Source organism: Acanthopagrus latus, chromosome 3, assembly GCF_904848185.1.
Source record: "Acanthopagrus latus isolate v.2019 chromosome 3, fAcaLat1.1, whole genome shotgun sequence".
NCBI classification, from domain to species: Eukaryota; Metazoa; Chordata; class Actinopteri; order Spariformes; family Sparidae; genus Acanthopagrus; species Acanthopagrus latus.
This window is the reverse complement of record NC_051041.1, coordinates 11225544-11241906: the sequence shown is the minus strand read 5'-3', so window position 1 is coordinate 11241906 and position 16363 is coordinate 11225544. Positions and strand designations below refer to the sequence as shown.

The 16363-nt window shown below is 40.8% G+C and overlaps 2 protein-coding genes across 3 annotated transcripts; both read left to right on the top strand.

Moving 5' to 3' along the window:
• The first annotated feature begins 1649 nt into the window (after positions 1–1649).
• LOC119014236 (leucine-rich repeat and immunoglobulin-like domain-containing nogo receptor-interacting protein 1) lies at positions 1650–10640 on the top strand. Of its 2 annotated transcripts, XM_037089238.1 has the most exons (4): positions 1650–1734; positions 3644–4082; positions 4198–7812; positions 8017–10640. In XM_037089238.1, exons 3-4 carry the CDS (start codon positions 7713–7715, stop codon positions 9846–9848), a joined length of 1932 nt encoding a protein of 643 aa, XP_036945133.1. In that variant the 5' UTR covers positions 1650–1734; positions 3644–4082; positions 4198–7712; the 3' UTR covers positions 9849–10640. The 2 variants fall into 2 exon arrangements, with proteins under 2 accessions (XP_036945133.1, XP_036945141.1); XM_037089246.1 differs by lacking the exon at positions 4198–7812 and having other exon boundaries at positions 1659–1734.
• Positions 10641–11368: 728 nt separating this feature from the next.
• vps72a (vacuolar protein sorting 72 homolog a) lies at positions 11369–16125 on the top strand. Its single transcript, XM_037094039.1, has 6 exons — positions 11369–11780; positions 13392–13544; positions 14050–14170; positions 14334–14510; positions 14817–14961; positions 15166–16125. Exons 1-6 carry the CDS (start codon positions 11664–11666, stop codon positions 15554–15556), a joined length of 1104 nt encoding a protein of 367 aa, XP_036949934.1. The 5' UTR covers positions 11369–11663; the 3' UTR covers positions 15557–16125.
• Positions 16126–16363: the final 238 nt, after the last annotated feature.

The following is a 16363-nucleotide window of genomic DNA, read 5'->3' as shown; positions in this document are numbered from 1 at the left end:
AGTGACATAAATTTAATCATTAATCCCCATTTCCGTTCAGTAAAGTCCCACAGATGCATGGGCGCTTGCTATCTGGCAAAAACAAGAAAGCCCATCGGGTGACGTGATGAATGATAATGAGATAATGGTCTTGATTCCCAACAGTTTCAGACCGAGTTTGTGATGAGAAATTGAACTTTCTGAGGGAGGAAAAAAAACACGAAGGCTCTTTACATTCAGACATACTGGATTTATAAATGGGGAATTAAAGCTGTTTTTTCTTTTGTTTTTGGATGGGAGGTTGAAAGCGGTTTCAGCTGTGGTTTCCTCTTGGCTAACGCGTAGCCGAAAGGAACTTTTGAGCAAGAATTCATTGAGATCCAGTGAATTCTTGCCAAAAAGTTCCTTTTCTTGGTTAAAATTTGTGCATGTGTGTGCAGTTTTCCCAGTTTGCTTCTTAAGTGTGAACCCTCTCCCTCGAACAAGAGAAATGCAAGACAGGATGCATTTTATTAACACTGGAAAACAATCTGTTTATTCCCTCACTTAATTTGATTTTTTGTTTTGTATGAACATTGCTGTAGTCCTGTTGCCCGCTCTTCTTGTTGATGAATAGACCATTGCTGGAAAATACAAAAGGTAAATCTTTATAGTAAGATACTCAAATGATATTTATAAGCCTGCTAATAAAAACATCATAAACACATTAATTTTTTCATTTTAGCGCATTTAAAGCACTTAAGAAAAATGATGATTGAGATCTTAATACAGACATTTATTGAGTTTGATTTATTATTTCACTGTTAAACCTTTACTAAGCTTTTTTGCGGCTTTATTGCGATAAATACAGGCTAAATTGTGCATTTCTTAGTAGTTAACTACAGACTTCTCAATAGTAAATTGTGTTTTAACCGCTACAGGATCTACACGAGGGCTTAAATGCACAAGGGGCGATTAACTGAAAGACCAGAGGTGAGGAGCAAAAAGGGCAGGAAACCAGACAAAGGGAGGAAGTATAGAGTAAAACATGACCAAAAGAGGATATAATTTCATCATAAAAGAGGAACTGCAACTTATCCCATGACAGAAGTGGCGTACCTGGCTCTGTCCAAATAGTAAAAACATGTGCATGTATTGTATTGTATGTATTGTCGCTTCCCGGCCCTGAGGAGTGTCGTGTCGACACTTTGAAGCTGTCCTGGCAACCAGCAGAGCGAAGTTACCACACTCAGTTAGGACATAGTCTGGCACATAACCACTGTTGTAACCACAACCTGTTGTTTCTGTGCTTTGGTTTTTCCATAGGGTGATATAGTCAGTTGCTGTTAGCATGAATGTGTTATTTGCCTCGTTTCCCTTCTTTATGCTAAGCTAACTGGCTGCTAACTGCAGCTTCATGGTATGGTATCAATCATGGTGAAGTCATCGTGTGAAGATGCTGAATATGTTGCTACAGTGTAGGTTAAAATATGGCTGAGGACCTTTTGTTTCAATCATCCCCTCTTTCTCTCTCTCTCCCTCTCCTGTTGTCCTAAAAATACATCAAAAAAGAGAATTACCCAGAAACCTCATTGCAGTCGCCACTATAGGGAGCAGCAGTGACCGAACAATGCCGATTCTAAAAAGACAGGAGGATCTTATGCAATTAGGATTTGGCCGAGGCTGTAATTGGCATCCGTCGCTGATTTTCTCTCACTGAGTCCGGGGTTGGACAGAGATTCGCTGATGAACGCAGGTTCCCCGAGGTACCAGATGGTAAGGTCCTGACTCAGCAGCGGCTCTTCTTCTGTGGTGATCACGCACCTTTTGTGTCAACACACCCCGTAATCCTGCAGCTGAGCAGAGAAGCGGGCAGTTCTTCTCAAACACCTGAGGGTTTCTCATTGAATCTGGAATGAGTGTTTGCTAATTAAACAACAAGTTGTTTGAAAATATAATTAACGGAGGGAGCAGTATCTGTGTAGCGAGGAGCTAAACACGCCAGTTATGTTTCTGATTATTCAAGTTCCTGTGGGATTAGATCGGAGACCATTTGATCCAAGAGGATAAAATAATACAAAGTCAATCCATTTTTTCTTTGTGAGTCAACAAATTAAGTGTAAATTAATCAAGTACTTGATAGTCTGAAGAATCATGACCAAACATCTTAATATTAAACAGTAACATTTCTGATTAAAAGGTCACCTCACTCATTTAAGGTGTGATATTAAGCTTTAGAAGTACATTTATCATGTCTATGATACAATTTTGTCTTTTTTCCTTTTTCTTGTCTGTTTGCTTTTTCTTTGTAATCTCATAGTTAGTCGATTGTCTTAACGGACCAGTGTCTAGGATCAAGTGTTATCTAGCAGTGACGCTGCAGACTGCAACCAACTGAACACCCCTCGTCTCACCTTCCCTTTCCAAGGGTTTAGAGCAGGGCTGCCCACATTTCTTGCCATGGGAGGGGCCAAGAATTAAGCTTAATGGTGAGCCGTGAGTTGCTATCAAGCAACTGTTATTTTGTACTGCGTTGTTAAGAAACAAAATGATACAAAATGACGAGGACCAAATGATACGCAGATCCCAAGTTTGATATGAGCTGATATGCCCACCCCAGAGCCTGCAACAGCTAATGGGTGATCTTGCAGACATGTGACCCACTCTCTCTTCTTTCTCCGCTCTCCTGAGCCACAATTGAGGTATCCACCATGCTTAGATTATGAAACACATTTAAAGAGCATTTTTACTCATAAAAGCCTGATTCTAAGCTAACAAAAACACAAGGATTGTTGATTTCAGGTGATTTTACACAAATGAAAGTAATTATATATTTTATGTTCTACTTCTGCCAATAGATCCCTTTACACTGGACCTGTAATCCCTCTTTCTGACTTATGTACTGAACCTTGAGTGTCCTTGTTGTTCAAAGGCACACTTATAAGCCAACCCTCCTGATTTTCCCAGGAGATTCTTGGATGTCACATACTTTATTTAAACTCTTCTCCTGGTTTCCTTCAAGGGTCACAGTGCTTCCTCATTTCTCCAAATTTCCCCCCAAAAATGTTTGCACCTTCCCCCCTTTGAGTTTTCACAACCTGTTTCTGGCACAGTGCAACGTGTAGGCTGGAGTGAGAGACCAAGGAGGAGAGGAGACTGAGGACTGAGACAGACAGTCTTAAAGAAAAGGGGCACGCATTTTCATCAAATCTGCAGCGTTGATCTTTCTGTTGGTCACAGAGGTCGCACGGGCGTCAGTCACCGCTGAGAGGCTGACAAGCGCCGTGGTGTCCAGGGACAAAAAATGTAAAAAAAATTAATGAAGTAAAACTGATAAATATTGATCTATGTCAGAGATTCATGCAAGGATTAATCTGCAGAATTAAAAGCACAATTAAACGTATTTAACAAAAAATGCACTGAAGTGTGTGACATTCCAAATACTAACCTTCATTCAAGAAATGTTCACAGTTATGTCTCAGTCTCGACGTAAGACTTACATAGATTTCCTGAAGGTTGATGTTAATAACAGTAAATGTGTCAGCCTCTCAGATGCCTCTGGCAGACCAAAGGCAGATATATTTTCCCCTTTATTTCGAAGTGTCAGCTCTTAAATTCATTCCCATCTGGTGTGGCTCCTAAATCTCTGCATTTGGCTGACCTGTGCCTGCCTCCTGTCATCCAGTGCAGCGTGTTGGATGGACTCCAGGAGCTGGTGCATATAATCCCCCAGCATGCAGCGAGCGAACCCCGCGCGCGCGTCCGGAGCCAGGTTTGTTGTTGCCATGAGGACGGCGAAGCAACAGGAGAAGTGAGACGCAGCAACACGCTTCCTCCGGAGGCTGAGTGTCTGAGAATGGGAGGATGAAGCTCTCTTGTGATGATGATGTGTCTCTCTGTTTCTCACGAATCGCAGGTTTTATCTGGATGTATTTTTGAGGCGGACCGTTGACTTTGCTCTTTGTTGGTATTACACAGTTTACCCAGCGTCAATTTCACAGGGGGGAAAGAAAACCCCAAAAAACACAAAACACTTGCATGTGCACTCCTGAGTTTTTCTATTTACTGCACAATTGTTGAAAATGGAGGCATTGGGATGACGAGCCCTCCGGACTGAGGAGACGGTGAGTAACAATACTTGATTTTCTCTCCCCGCCCCCCGCCTGAAATATTACTGTAAACACTGTGTATTCCAAATAACTGCGATTTCACCTCTTGTACACTATTCTCACTCTCTAGCATGAGCGCTCCCAGAGGAGTTCAGGAGGAGTCAGCCTCCATCATTCTGAGCTCCGGGGAGCTTCTGTCATCACAGCAGTCAGGCGACACAGTGTTCCCATGACTGTGTCGAGACAAAATTACCTCTATTAAATATGATCTCTAATGCGACAAGATGTGATTTCAGCCTGAATCACTCGAGCGCGTCGGGGTGCTAATTTACCTCTTTTTTTTTGTTGTTATTGTTAATAATGAGCGCGCACAACTTGATATCATGTGATAACAGCACGTCTTCATAAGAGATACAAAAGCTCAATACTCGGTATCCACCAAAGTATTATGTCACCCTCTGTGGTAGCCACCTGTCTGGACACTTTCTAGAATAATTAATTCCCATATAACCACCCACTCAGCCTCTTTATTCTGCTCCAGTTTTACTGTGTAAACACTTATTACTTATACAATAATAACTAATTCTGCTACTGTAACTCATTATAGGTATTTTACTTTTTACTTTACTGTCTTCACATTACTATGTGATTAAAGACCATTTGACATGGACATTACAGGAGCACTGGTGCTGTAAACGTACACCTGTCCACCTGAGGCTTTTTAAAAAATTGAGCTACAAAGAAAAGAAAAGGAAGGACTGGTTAAAAGTACAGGACAATTACAAATGCAATACAGTTAAAAATAGAGCTATATATATGTGCTTTTGTATTAGCCTTACTTTCATATTTGACATTTGGAGACACCGCTCTTTTTACTCAAAACACTGCAAACATATTTGAGAAATCATAAATCAGAATGCAAGTGATTTGACTCAGGCTCTCAGAAATGAGAATGAGGTTAAGAACGATTCAGAATAAAGACCTGTGAACGCTAGGATTTGTACAAAATCATGTGAGAAGGTACGACAGCATATTAGCAATGGAAGTATACACTAAAAAAAAAAAACACATAAGTAATGAGTGTTGTAGATGAGTGCACATAGAGAATGATCTTCCTCCATCCGTCCCTCTCCTCACACGCTCTATACTGTTGCATCCCTCAGCACAACAACATGTGAGGAGAGCTGCTGGAGCTGCGGGTGGCATCACACTTCACGGTGTCTTTTTAAGGTCTCCCTTGGCAATTTGAATAGTGCCTTTCAGCAAGTCACACGTTTTGTTTTTTTTTTTATCTGAAGAGCTGATGCCTCAGTCATTTCTTACAGGCTCACAGTCAGTCAGCTCATATTCTTGTTTCCGTCTGTTTAAATGTTCAGGAGACATGATGACTGAAGCTTGATTTGCAGGAATTCTTTTTGGAATTTTGAACTATTATTGTTCTTTTTCTGTCCCAGTGTCATGAATAATTTGGACCTAGACTCATACAGTACATACATTTTTCTTTTGCCGCCCCCTTGTGGTGGATTTAGCAATGGCTCACATAAGGTAAAAAGCCTGTGATGGCGTACCTCACATGTACATCTCTGTCAAATAACAAAACCCCATTGGCCTTCGCACAGCTGTTACACGACTGTTTTGCTTTTAATGGGAGTGGAAATATATTTTGCAGTTTCATTCACCGTGGTTGTTCCGGGTCTGAGCATCGAGACGGGAGCCTTGTGATGTAAACTTTACAGTTTTGGCAGTTTCTTGCAGTCAGATGTTGTTGTGTGGCATTTGAAAGACAGAGAGCAAGTCAAATACTTTCTCACATTTTAGGGCAATGTACAAACACATTCATATTTGTTGGATAGATGCGTCTTCCTCTCTTGAAATTGAGCTGCAAAGCTCCACGCATCTATGCAAAAAAAAAAAACAAAACAAAAAAAAAAACAACAAAGAGAAGAGCAATATGATCTCTGTCTCGCTGTGTCTCAAGATCACCAAATAAAATACAAATCCTTTTTTATCCTGAAAACAAATCCGCCTTAGCTCAGAGTAGTACTGAGCCACCGGATTTCTTTTGTGCGTTATTATCCCATGAAACAGATCTTCCAAGTTTTACAAGCTGCGAAACAAAAAAATGTAAAAAAAAAAATGGTCTTTTTAAATCAACCTGCAATCTGCTTCCACATTAACTGCAGTGTCTGAATAAACAAAATATTATAAATGGCAAGGAATATGTGTTACTCTGACATTCTAATTTACCCGGAGAGAGATGGTGTTTACAATAATTGAGGACCAACGGATAATTGAGCGGGAAGGTCCTTGATGGCGTGCAGGTTTACACTTTCTCCCCATCTCTGCTTTCAAACGGCATTAATACAACGGAAAACAGAGTGAGCTGACAGCCTGTTTTGTGTTTTTTATATGTATTAATCCCAGGTGAAACAAAAATCATCCACATGACTGAAGCAGCTGCTGCAATTTCATTCGAGCTGGTCCGCACTGTGGAGATACAGTTTTTGGTGGGTTTACGCTTGACATTTAAAGGACTTGAGGGCTGATCTCTAAAGTTGTATATAGCAGGGGAGAAAAAAAATGCTGATTGAACTTCTATTTCTGTTGGTCTTACAGAGGTCGGACATTTAATTAATAGCGGTTTTAAAAGAGCAGTTTAGAGGTTTAGTACTTACATCAGAGCCAACCCACTTTCCTTATGTGAACTGATTCACTGCTAACGCCTGATCTTTAAAGTGTTTTACATTTGCACTCGGAGCTTTGAAGCAAATTGTAATCTAGGTTTTAGTCGAAGTGGCCAGCGAGTGTAAGATGTTTGGACTTTTATGGTGCCAACGACGTCATTTCTTGTGCGTATTGAAGTTCATTCTTGACCTTTGGGAAAGGAATGTGTAACATAATGATTTTGACTCAAAGGTCCACTAAGTGTATTGCTTCTTAAGTGTGAATGTAGGAAAGGAGTCAAGAAATAAAACTTCATTTCTGTAACATTTTTAAAACCAAACTTATAAAATGCTTCATTCGGAGAAGAAAAGAGAAAAGAAGTAGAGAGGATGATTGACATCAATCAGCTACAACGTTAAAAGGACTTAACAGGTGAGGTGAACGAGTGATTAACATTGATCGTCTTGTTACAATTCAGTGTTCCTCTGTGAAACACTGGGTCCTGGCATTCATGTGGATGTCCTTTGACACTCGCGACCCATCCAAGTGCACTGGCCTAGGGCATCAGGTTGTTGGCTGTGGATCCTTTAAGTCCTGTGGGTCTCGAGATGTGGCCTCTGTGGATCGGACTTGTTCCGGCATGTCCCACAGATGCTTAATTCTATTGGGATCAGGGGAACATGGAGAATAGGTTAACGCCTCAAGCTCTTTGCCACGTGCCTCAGGCCATTCCTTTGGGAGTTTTGCATGAATACCAGGTCCCGAGGCTTCCCATCTTGAATTGCAACGAGATGATCGACGTTCTCACTTCACCTCTCAGTGGTTTTAATGTTGCATCTGCTCAGTGTATAAAAATGAGCAGCGTTAAACGCATCCCGATAAATAAAAAAGTATAAAAATCAAGAGAACGCCGGAGAAGACAAACTAGCTTTTTAAGAGAGGATGTGACTTGTCTGAGACTTTACAGGAGCCTCTTCCAGGATGGATGACTCAGACGCTACCTTTGTATCTTGGATTAATTGCAGAGCTGTAAACAACATAAATATAAACCGAAACCATCTACGCTCACAGTTTGACAATGGTGAGTCAGTATCACCATCTGACAACATTTGGCCACATCTTTTTTTTTTCCTTCTTCCTTTCGGGCCCTCCATCAGTGCTCGTCTGGTTAAGAAAGTCTACTTCCTGTTCCTTTGAGTTTTAACACTGTCAGTAAATATCACAACTCTCAGTTTTTTTCACAGCTCTCTCTCTCTCTCTCTCTCTCTCTGTCTCTCTCTCACAGGCCACCAGATGTTTAAGGGCATTGCCGTCCACCAATGGCTGTGCTGGGGAGCTCTCTACCTGTTGGCAGCGGGGGCGGCATGCACATCTGAGGCGCGCCGCTTGTGTCCTCAGCCCTGCCGCTGCAACACCGTGCTGCTGGGGGTGAACTGCTCTGACAGCCAGTTTGCTGCGGTGCCCGACGGTCTCCCACCGGACACCAAGCTGCTAAACTTAACTCATAATAAGATCAAGACTCTGGTACATCAGCAGTTCCAGACTCTGCCCCAACTTTTAGACTTGGATTTGAGCGATAATATTATGGTGATAATCGAGGCGGAAGCCTTTCTCGGCTTGCCAAGTCTGACAACTCTGCGTCTTGCTCGTAACCACCTGAAGATCATTCCCGTGGGAGCCTTTGCTGGTTTGCTGAAACTGAAGTTACTGGACATAAGCAGCAATGAGATCCTTGTTTTTCTAGACTTCACCTTCCGTGACTTGGCTAGCCTGCAGATAATCAAAGCAGCAGGCAACAACATAGTTTTCATCTCGCATCAAGCATTCGCTGGCCTCAGCGGTCTGCAAGAGCTGCACTTCGACGGCTGCAACCTCACAGCTGTCCCGACGGAGGCGCTCACACAGCTCAGCGCGCTGAAGAGTCTTCATTTTCACCGACTTGGCCTCACCACACTGCCAAATTACTCTTTCCGTCATTTAGAGCGTCTCAAGGAGCTTGTCATTTCTAATTCCCCGTGGCTGGAGACCCTATCAGGAAACAGCCTCTTTGGCCTCAATCTCACCTCCCTCACCATCAGACACTCGAAACTCAGCGCTGTCCCGTACATTCCGTTGCATCATCTCGTGTATCTGGTACACCTCGACCTTTCTTTTAATCCAATCACCTGCATTCATGGTTACCTGCTCGGAGACTTGCTCCGGCTTCAAGAGCTTCGTCTGGTGGGGGGATCATTGCTACGCATCGAAATCGGAGCTTTCGGTGGTTTGACGCAATTTAAAGTACTGAATGTGTCTAGAAACTTTCTCACCACACTTGAAGTAGGAGCTTTTCACTCAGTTGAAACCCTAAAAGCTCTAGGACTTGATAACAACCCCCTAGCATGCGACTGTCGTTTGCTATGGGTGGTGCGAAGACAAGTATACCTGGACTTTGGTGGCGCTCCACCGACCTGCACTACCTCGGCCCAGCTGCAGAGCTGGAATTTTCTTGACTTTACCGAAGCTGACGTCCCGGGCCTGCTCACATGTCGGCAGCCTCGTATTCTGAACCGGACACCTCAAGCAGTGAGAGTCGATCAGGGACACACGGTGGTGTTTTATTGCAATGCGGAAGGTGACCCTGTGCCATCTGTCACCTGGCTAAACCCACAGCTAAAATCTTTATCACCCATGGGTAGAATACGGACTCTCTCTAATGGCTCGCTTGAAGTTCGCTATGCTCAGCCTCAAGACAGTGGTACTTACCTCTGTGTGGCATCCAATGCGGCAGGAAATAACACCCTGCCCGTCAGCCTGCGTGTCCGAGCCTTTCCATCGTCTTCTAAAAACCCCTTCCTTCTTGAAGGTTGGTTTGCCTTCCCGTCTCCGTCTCCGGGTGTGAATGGAACTCAGAAACTCTCCTTTGATGTCAAGACATTACTGATGGCAGCAACCATCGGGTTCCTGTCATTTTTCAGCTCTGTGAGCGTGTGCTTCATTTTCATGTTCCTCTGGAGCAAGAGCAAAGGGCAAATAAAGCACACAGCCACAATAGCATATGTGCCACGAAGTGCTGTGTCAAGTAGTAAAGGAGGCAACCAGATGGAGACAAGCAGGTTCACCATGAAACTGATATGATTCAGAAAGAATAAAGGCCATTTTCACGTGGAATGACTTGGTACACGAACTGCAAAGTGTAAAACTTTTTCGACAGACGTGGTTGAATCTTAGAGCAACCGAGGCTGACTGTTGATTCATTCATGTAAATATGATCATGTTAGCTATAGCCTATGTTGTGCAAACATGCAGAAGATGGGATATAAAGTAAATTATGCTGATATAAGGCCTCACTTACATGAGTAAGGTTTTAAGTTACATTGGACAAACATCTAACCAAGAGACAAACATTTGTGGATTTATTTTAATGTCTGTCTCCTTCAACTATAACAAAGGCTAAATATAGACCAACTTAAGTAGGCAATATTTAATGAGCATAATGCATGTAATATGTTGAGATGTAAACTAATCATGATGCTTGCTTAGATGCCCTTGTTGATGTTTCTATATAGAAACATTATAGAACTAAAAAAGCATATGGGCTTGTCTGGGTGATTCATCCTTTGGTTTATGTTGGTTTTGTTCATTTGGTGTCTATAGAGCAGATTGTAGAGTATATATAAATAAGTGAAATAATTATTGTGGACAGATGGTATCCTTGAGATTCTGGAGTATAATAATAGAAATAGCAACCTTATATTAAGGTTCATGTACTCAACACTTGCATCTATGTACCATAAGTTTCAACTTAATTTGAGGATATACCAAATGTTCTACAACATTGGCACTGTACGCTTAAAGGATGTATGGAAAATATGTGTTTGTTTTTTTTCTAAAAGCAGGCTAAAATAAAATGATCATGCGTTCAAGAAAGTAACTTTGTATTTGTGTATGTTTGCTTATTAGGTCATTCTTTTTCCAAAAGGTTTTGTCTGCATAAGACCGATGCAGTAGCGTAAGCATTGGGTTTGCTTTTGTTTCATATTTTAAAATGTTTTTTAAGTTAAAGTTCACCTCAGAAAGTCTCATAACGCTTATAACATTAGTTGAAAAATAAAACCTTAGTTTTAGCTCTGTCTCTTTAAGAGCCCCTGCCAAAAAGCCAAGCCTGCCTTTTATTGGTCAGCTGTCACATCCATGAGTAGGGACCACCTATCATGTTTCTGCAATCACGGACACGTTGGCATGGACGGTGAGTGTATATTTGTCACATCAAAACCTTACAGAGGTCATGGAAGCTTGTTTAAAGGCACAGTTTCTGAATAGGGGTGGTGTGTATGATTATACATTGTTTTATCATTTCAGTACTTTCACTGTATTTATTCAACACAACCTAGAAATCCTCTTTCTTCAGTGTGGGACCTTTAACATTTAAGATAATAATAGCTGTCAACCACAAAGAGTTTAATCAAAAGCTTCATGATCACATAAATATTTATATTTGTATCTTTGTGACGTTGAAAAAAACAAATGAACAAGACTGAAAAAAATAAATTGTTCATCAGAAGTGATCAATATTATGGTGAATGGAACAAGGCTAAATAAAGCTATGTCTAGAGCAGTTTTATTTTGAAATAACTATTTGCCGTAGCCCGGAAGTACATCAACTACCCCGGATGTGTTAGTTAGCAACAAGAAAATAGCGGCTTGAGTTAGCAGTTAGCTTGTGTCAGCATTAAGAACACTTTTTAGCATATTAACTTGAATATAAAGCGTTTTCGTAACTTAAATAAATATGGGTAGTGACAGATGATTGCATACGCACAGATAGTTACGGTGACGCAAAATAGGAGCCGCGAAACAGACTGTAACGAATAAGTCAGCACGATATTAGGTATATACTGAAACGTTAACATTAGCTAACGTTAGTAACGTTATTGTCTAGAAACCGCAGCCATGAATCTGGTAGGCGGCCGCGAACCCAGAAAGACTGCGGGCAATCGCATGTCAAAATTACTGGATGCTGAAGAAGAGGACGATTTTTACAAGACCACTTATGGAGGCTTCAACGAGGTGAGAAGTAAAGAGATAAGAGAGTGTGAGCTAATGAGCATTAGCTCCCAGCTAGCTTGAGTGTGTCTGTTGAGTAGATGGTCGATATCTCTGATTTGATTTAACGATTTATTTTCATTATTGCTCCAAATATGGACACACTGTAAAACTTAATGTTATTAGGCTTCAGCTGCAACTAACTGTAATTTTGAACTTATTTATTATAGTACATTAAGTTAGTAGAAATGACTGACATAACGATAATCTTTAGCAAAAGTTATTCTCAAGCTACAAAATAAGTCCCACAGGAGAAATATACATACAGGACTGCTTCAAAACTGGAACATAAACCTGGGGTAATTGCCATGATGCACGGCACCTTATTGATTGGCTGCATCAGTAAGCACGATCAGCCCGGGCCTGACAGGTAGCCAGAAAGCAGAACTATGTAGGGTTTATGTGACAAATCACATCATTTAACTTAATTAAACTGTATCACGATAGACATATAAAATAAAGAACTGCCTGCATGGTGGCAGTCAAAAAGTACAGTTCAAAAGTAAAAAACATAATTAAGTTTTTATATATATAATATACATACATACATACATACATACATACATCACGGGAGAGAGATAAATAGATGAAGTGTTTCATTATTTCTGGTAACTGAGTGCATATTTGCATTCATCTCAAAGTCTCTGCAGTGTTGGAAGATTTGCCAGTTTGCCTATGATTCATCCGAAACTGTCACCACGACTCTAAAATATCCTGGCCCAGTCCATCGTAACGGCGAACAAGCCTTTCCTGTTTCACACTCAGACAGAGAAGAAAAGCTATGAAGGCTCCAAGCCTTATTGTGTGTCAGAACATTGTGTGCGGTTATTTGATATTGCAGCCACTTAATTTAAGGCTTGCATTTAAAGATGCTGATTTGTATCCCCAGTTTGCAGTCTAGATCATTTTCTTCGAACAGTCGCTGGGTTAAGGGTGTACTTGTGTGGGGAGATTTGGCCGCGGCTGCTCAAGCAGTTTCGATGTTAGTCTCAGCCGAGGTTGACAAGAGATATAAAAAAGAAATCACAAACAAATCTTCTGACGCCTCAGTTATCTCTGCTGGGACTTTGATAAAACAGTGTCACCATGCCTGTGCACATACTTAAATGTGAGGGCTGATGTCTGTCAGATATTTTACCTTCTAATAAATGTTTGCCTGTGTAGCCACAGTTTGTGGTTGCATAAGTTGTGATGTGATGTGATTTATAGTGTAAATAAAGATCGTTGCAGGTTTTTTTCGTATCCATGCACGTTCTGATGATAAACAGATTATTTTTAGTCCCTAAAGCTCTGACCACTGTCACATGCAGCTTTGAAAACTCATGCAAATAATGGAGGGTTCCAAAACTCTTTAAAAACTACTGCTAATGAAGACCTTTCAGATTGTATGTTCTTATACTTAAAATGGTCTTAAATATAAATACACTCCTGATCGTGACTGATTGCTGTATCACTGGTTGTCAACACAAAGTGTACAGAAAGATCTGGTGCTCTGTGTTGAGCTTGAAATTCAACATAGCAGTTGTTAATTAAATTGCTGGCTAAATTATTAGCTTTTTGTTTTTTTTCTTTCAGGAATCGGGGGATGATGAGTATCATGGAGAACATTCAGACACAGAGGATGAGGTGGACAGTGACTTTGACATTGATGAGGGTGACGAGCCTGACAGCGACCAGGAGGAGGATGCACCTCGGAGGAAAGGACGCGTTGTCACTAAAGCTTACAAGGTACTGACAATCAGGAGCTGACGTTTAACCAATTTTCTGCATAAATAAGTTCATTTAATTCATCAGTCTACATTTATATCTGAGATACTTTGTAATTAACAGTGCTGCATAATATGCATGCTTGTGATATAAATCATTTTGGCATTTGGCAGCCAGCTTGTTCTTATCCCTATGTTATCCTGTGATGTGTTTTCAAAAGCATTTATGGAAAACACATCGGCCCTTATTGCCTTCATTGAAAAGCTGCTTTTTATTCTTACTGCTCTCCAGCTCCACTGGAGCAATTGGTTTCCAAATGCCAACCTCTCAGTTGCTAAGGGAGCAAAAACCATAATTGATCACTTTTATCTCTGGCTGTGAAATAAGCCAGAATTTGTTACATTAATGACACAAGCAGGCATTTCTAACTTTTGGTAAGAAATGTTTCTAGATATATTGCCGGTTCATCAATTATGTTGTTAAATATTTGCTGTTAACAGCCTTTTTGTCTTTGATTTAATCCAAGGAACCTATAAAGGTTGCAAAACCAAAACCCAAAAGACCATCTGAGGAGCAGAAGAAGATTGAGAAAACCAAAGTGGAGCTCAAAAGGAGGATTCCACAAGAATTCCAGGATTTTGGAGAGAGTAAGATTTCTCCAAACCCCCCAAAAATGCTGTCGCACTGTTTTCAGATACCTTCCAATATATTATACAAAAACAGAATTTGTTTAATTCACTTTACATATAATCAGTTTTTGAATAGGATTTAGGATTTTTTTTTCTGCTACATGCCTTTATCATTCTTTAGCCCGGAAGTCTGTGAGGCAATCCACCAGTGAACATACCAGAAAGACCAACTTGCGTTTGCAAGAGCGCCAGGATGCCCCTCGGAGACGGAGAGGTGCTCATCGTGACCGGCCCCTGACCCAGGAGGAGCTGCTGGCTGAGGCCAAAATAACAGCTGAGCTCAACATTCGATCTTTAGGTAAGAACATTTCAGTACATCAAACGTCAGTACTACAGAAGACACAAATCTTGTATTTATTGGTGGTTACAGTATAAATAAGAAATTTAGTTGAGTAGATTATGGAGCAGATGTCTTCAACTTTATTTATAATGTATGTCAGTCAGTGTAGCCCAACTGTTCAGCGAAGAGACGCTCAAATCGAAGTAAAAATTGGATAGTGATTAATTTGACTTGTTATTGATATGAATTCTCAAGAATTCTCACTTAATCTCACTTTATCATTTGAATATGACTGGCCCTTTTAATTGTACTTTCTTCATGCAGAGAACTATGAACGTCTGGAGGCAGACAAGAAGAAACAAGTCCACAAGAAACGGCGTTTTGAAGGACCAACCATCCGTTACCATTCGGTCCTGATGCCACTCGTCTCTCACTCTGTCCTAAAAGAAGAAAACGTGGATGTTGAAGGGTACGTAATATCTACTGGCAGACTTGACTGACTTTCAAACTAATTTGGTTAACTGCAGTGATCTTAAGTTTTGATAAATACTAATACTAATTAAATATAAAAACAGAATATGAGTAGACATAAAAGCAATAGAAGATGCAAATGCAACCATCCATCAATTGTGTGTTTGTGTAGTCATATTTGTCATTCTCCCTTTCTCCAAAGATTGGATCAGGACGTCCCTCAGACTGCGCCACAAAATCCCGCCACACCATCCCAGCAGCCCGCTGGAGGCCTGTGCTCCCGTACCTACATAACATTCAGCGACGATGAAGCTTTTGAGGCGGCCTTTCCACACATCGACCAGCCAAGTCCTCAGCTGCCCGTCCAGGAGGTTTGTCCCGTCACCCACAAAGCCGCGCTGTACAGAGACCCCGTCACAGACATACCTTATGCTAACACGCGAGCTTTCCGCATCATCCGAGAAGCGTATCGTAAATATGTGGCTGCTCACGGATTTCCAAACACTTCGGGAGGGGTGACGGGACTCGACTCCTCAACAGTAAAGGGGGCCCGACAGAAAATGGTCGTCAAGCAGAGTGCCGTGGGAACATAGCTTAGATGTGAAAATTATTTGGGGAAAAAGGTTTGTTTGAGTTCAGGTGAAAAAAAGTACAACCGCTCGCTCATGACCACCCTTTCTTCAAACAAAAGTCTACACCTAGTTTCATCTCCATCTATACAAAGTGTCCTTGGCACTGGAAATTAAAATGTTTGTGGATTTAGCAGTCACTGTGATCAGGATGCTACAGTTTTGAAGGAATCAAAGGACAATGAAAGTATTTTTCAGTTCTTCTGTTTACTGGAAATAACAGATGGCAAGAGAACCTGGTAGAATCTTCGACCATGTCACTTGATGCATTTCCTTGAGTTGCAAAAAAAGTCTTACTTTATGATGTCTGCATGTATAGAAATTGATTTTGTACAATATTGCCATAACAAATCCAGGTTGAGGGGTTAAAAAAATATACATTGGTTTAAAAGCAAAATAAGTCTCCATCAGCACACAGACAGCTTTTAATTCCCTTAAATGAAATGTTTCTTTTTCTTTAACTGTATTTTTGTTTTTACACGTGTACATATTTTGCAACAAAAATAAATATTTCATATGTGGAATAAGTCATATTTACTGTTTCTATGAGCTCTTGTTGACAGCACTTTAAACAATCACTGAAACAACAGCCACACTGAAAGTATTTCTGTGGAACAGCACCCTGAAAACATGGCCATCAGTCTGTCTTTTTAGGTTTTTTATCCATTCAATCAAACAAATGTAATGTTTTTTTAAATTTGTATTCATGATTTAAAGCCTGTATCACCTCATCCTCATTGTATTCAAATACATTTTCTATAATGCCCTTGA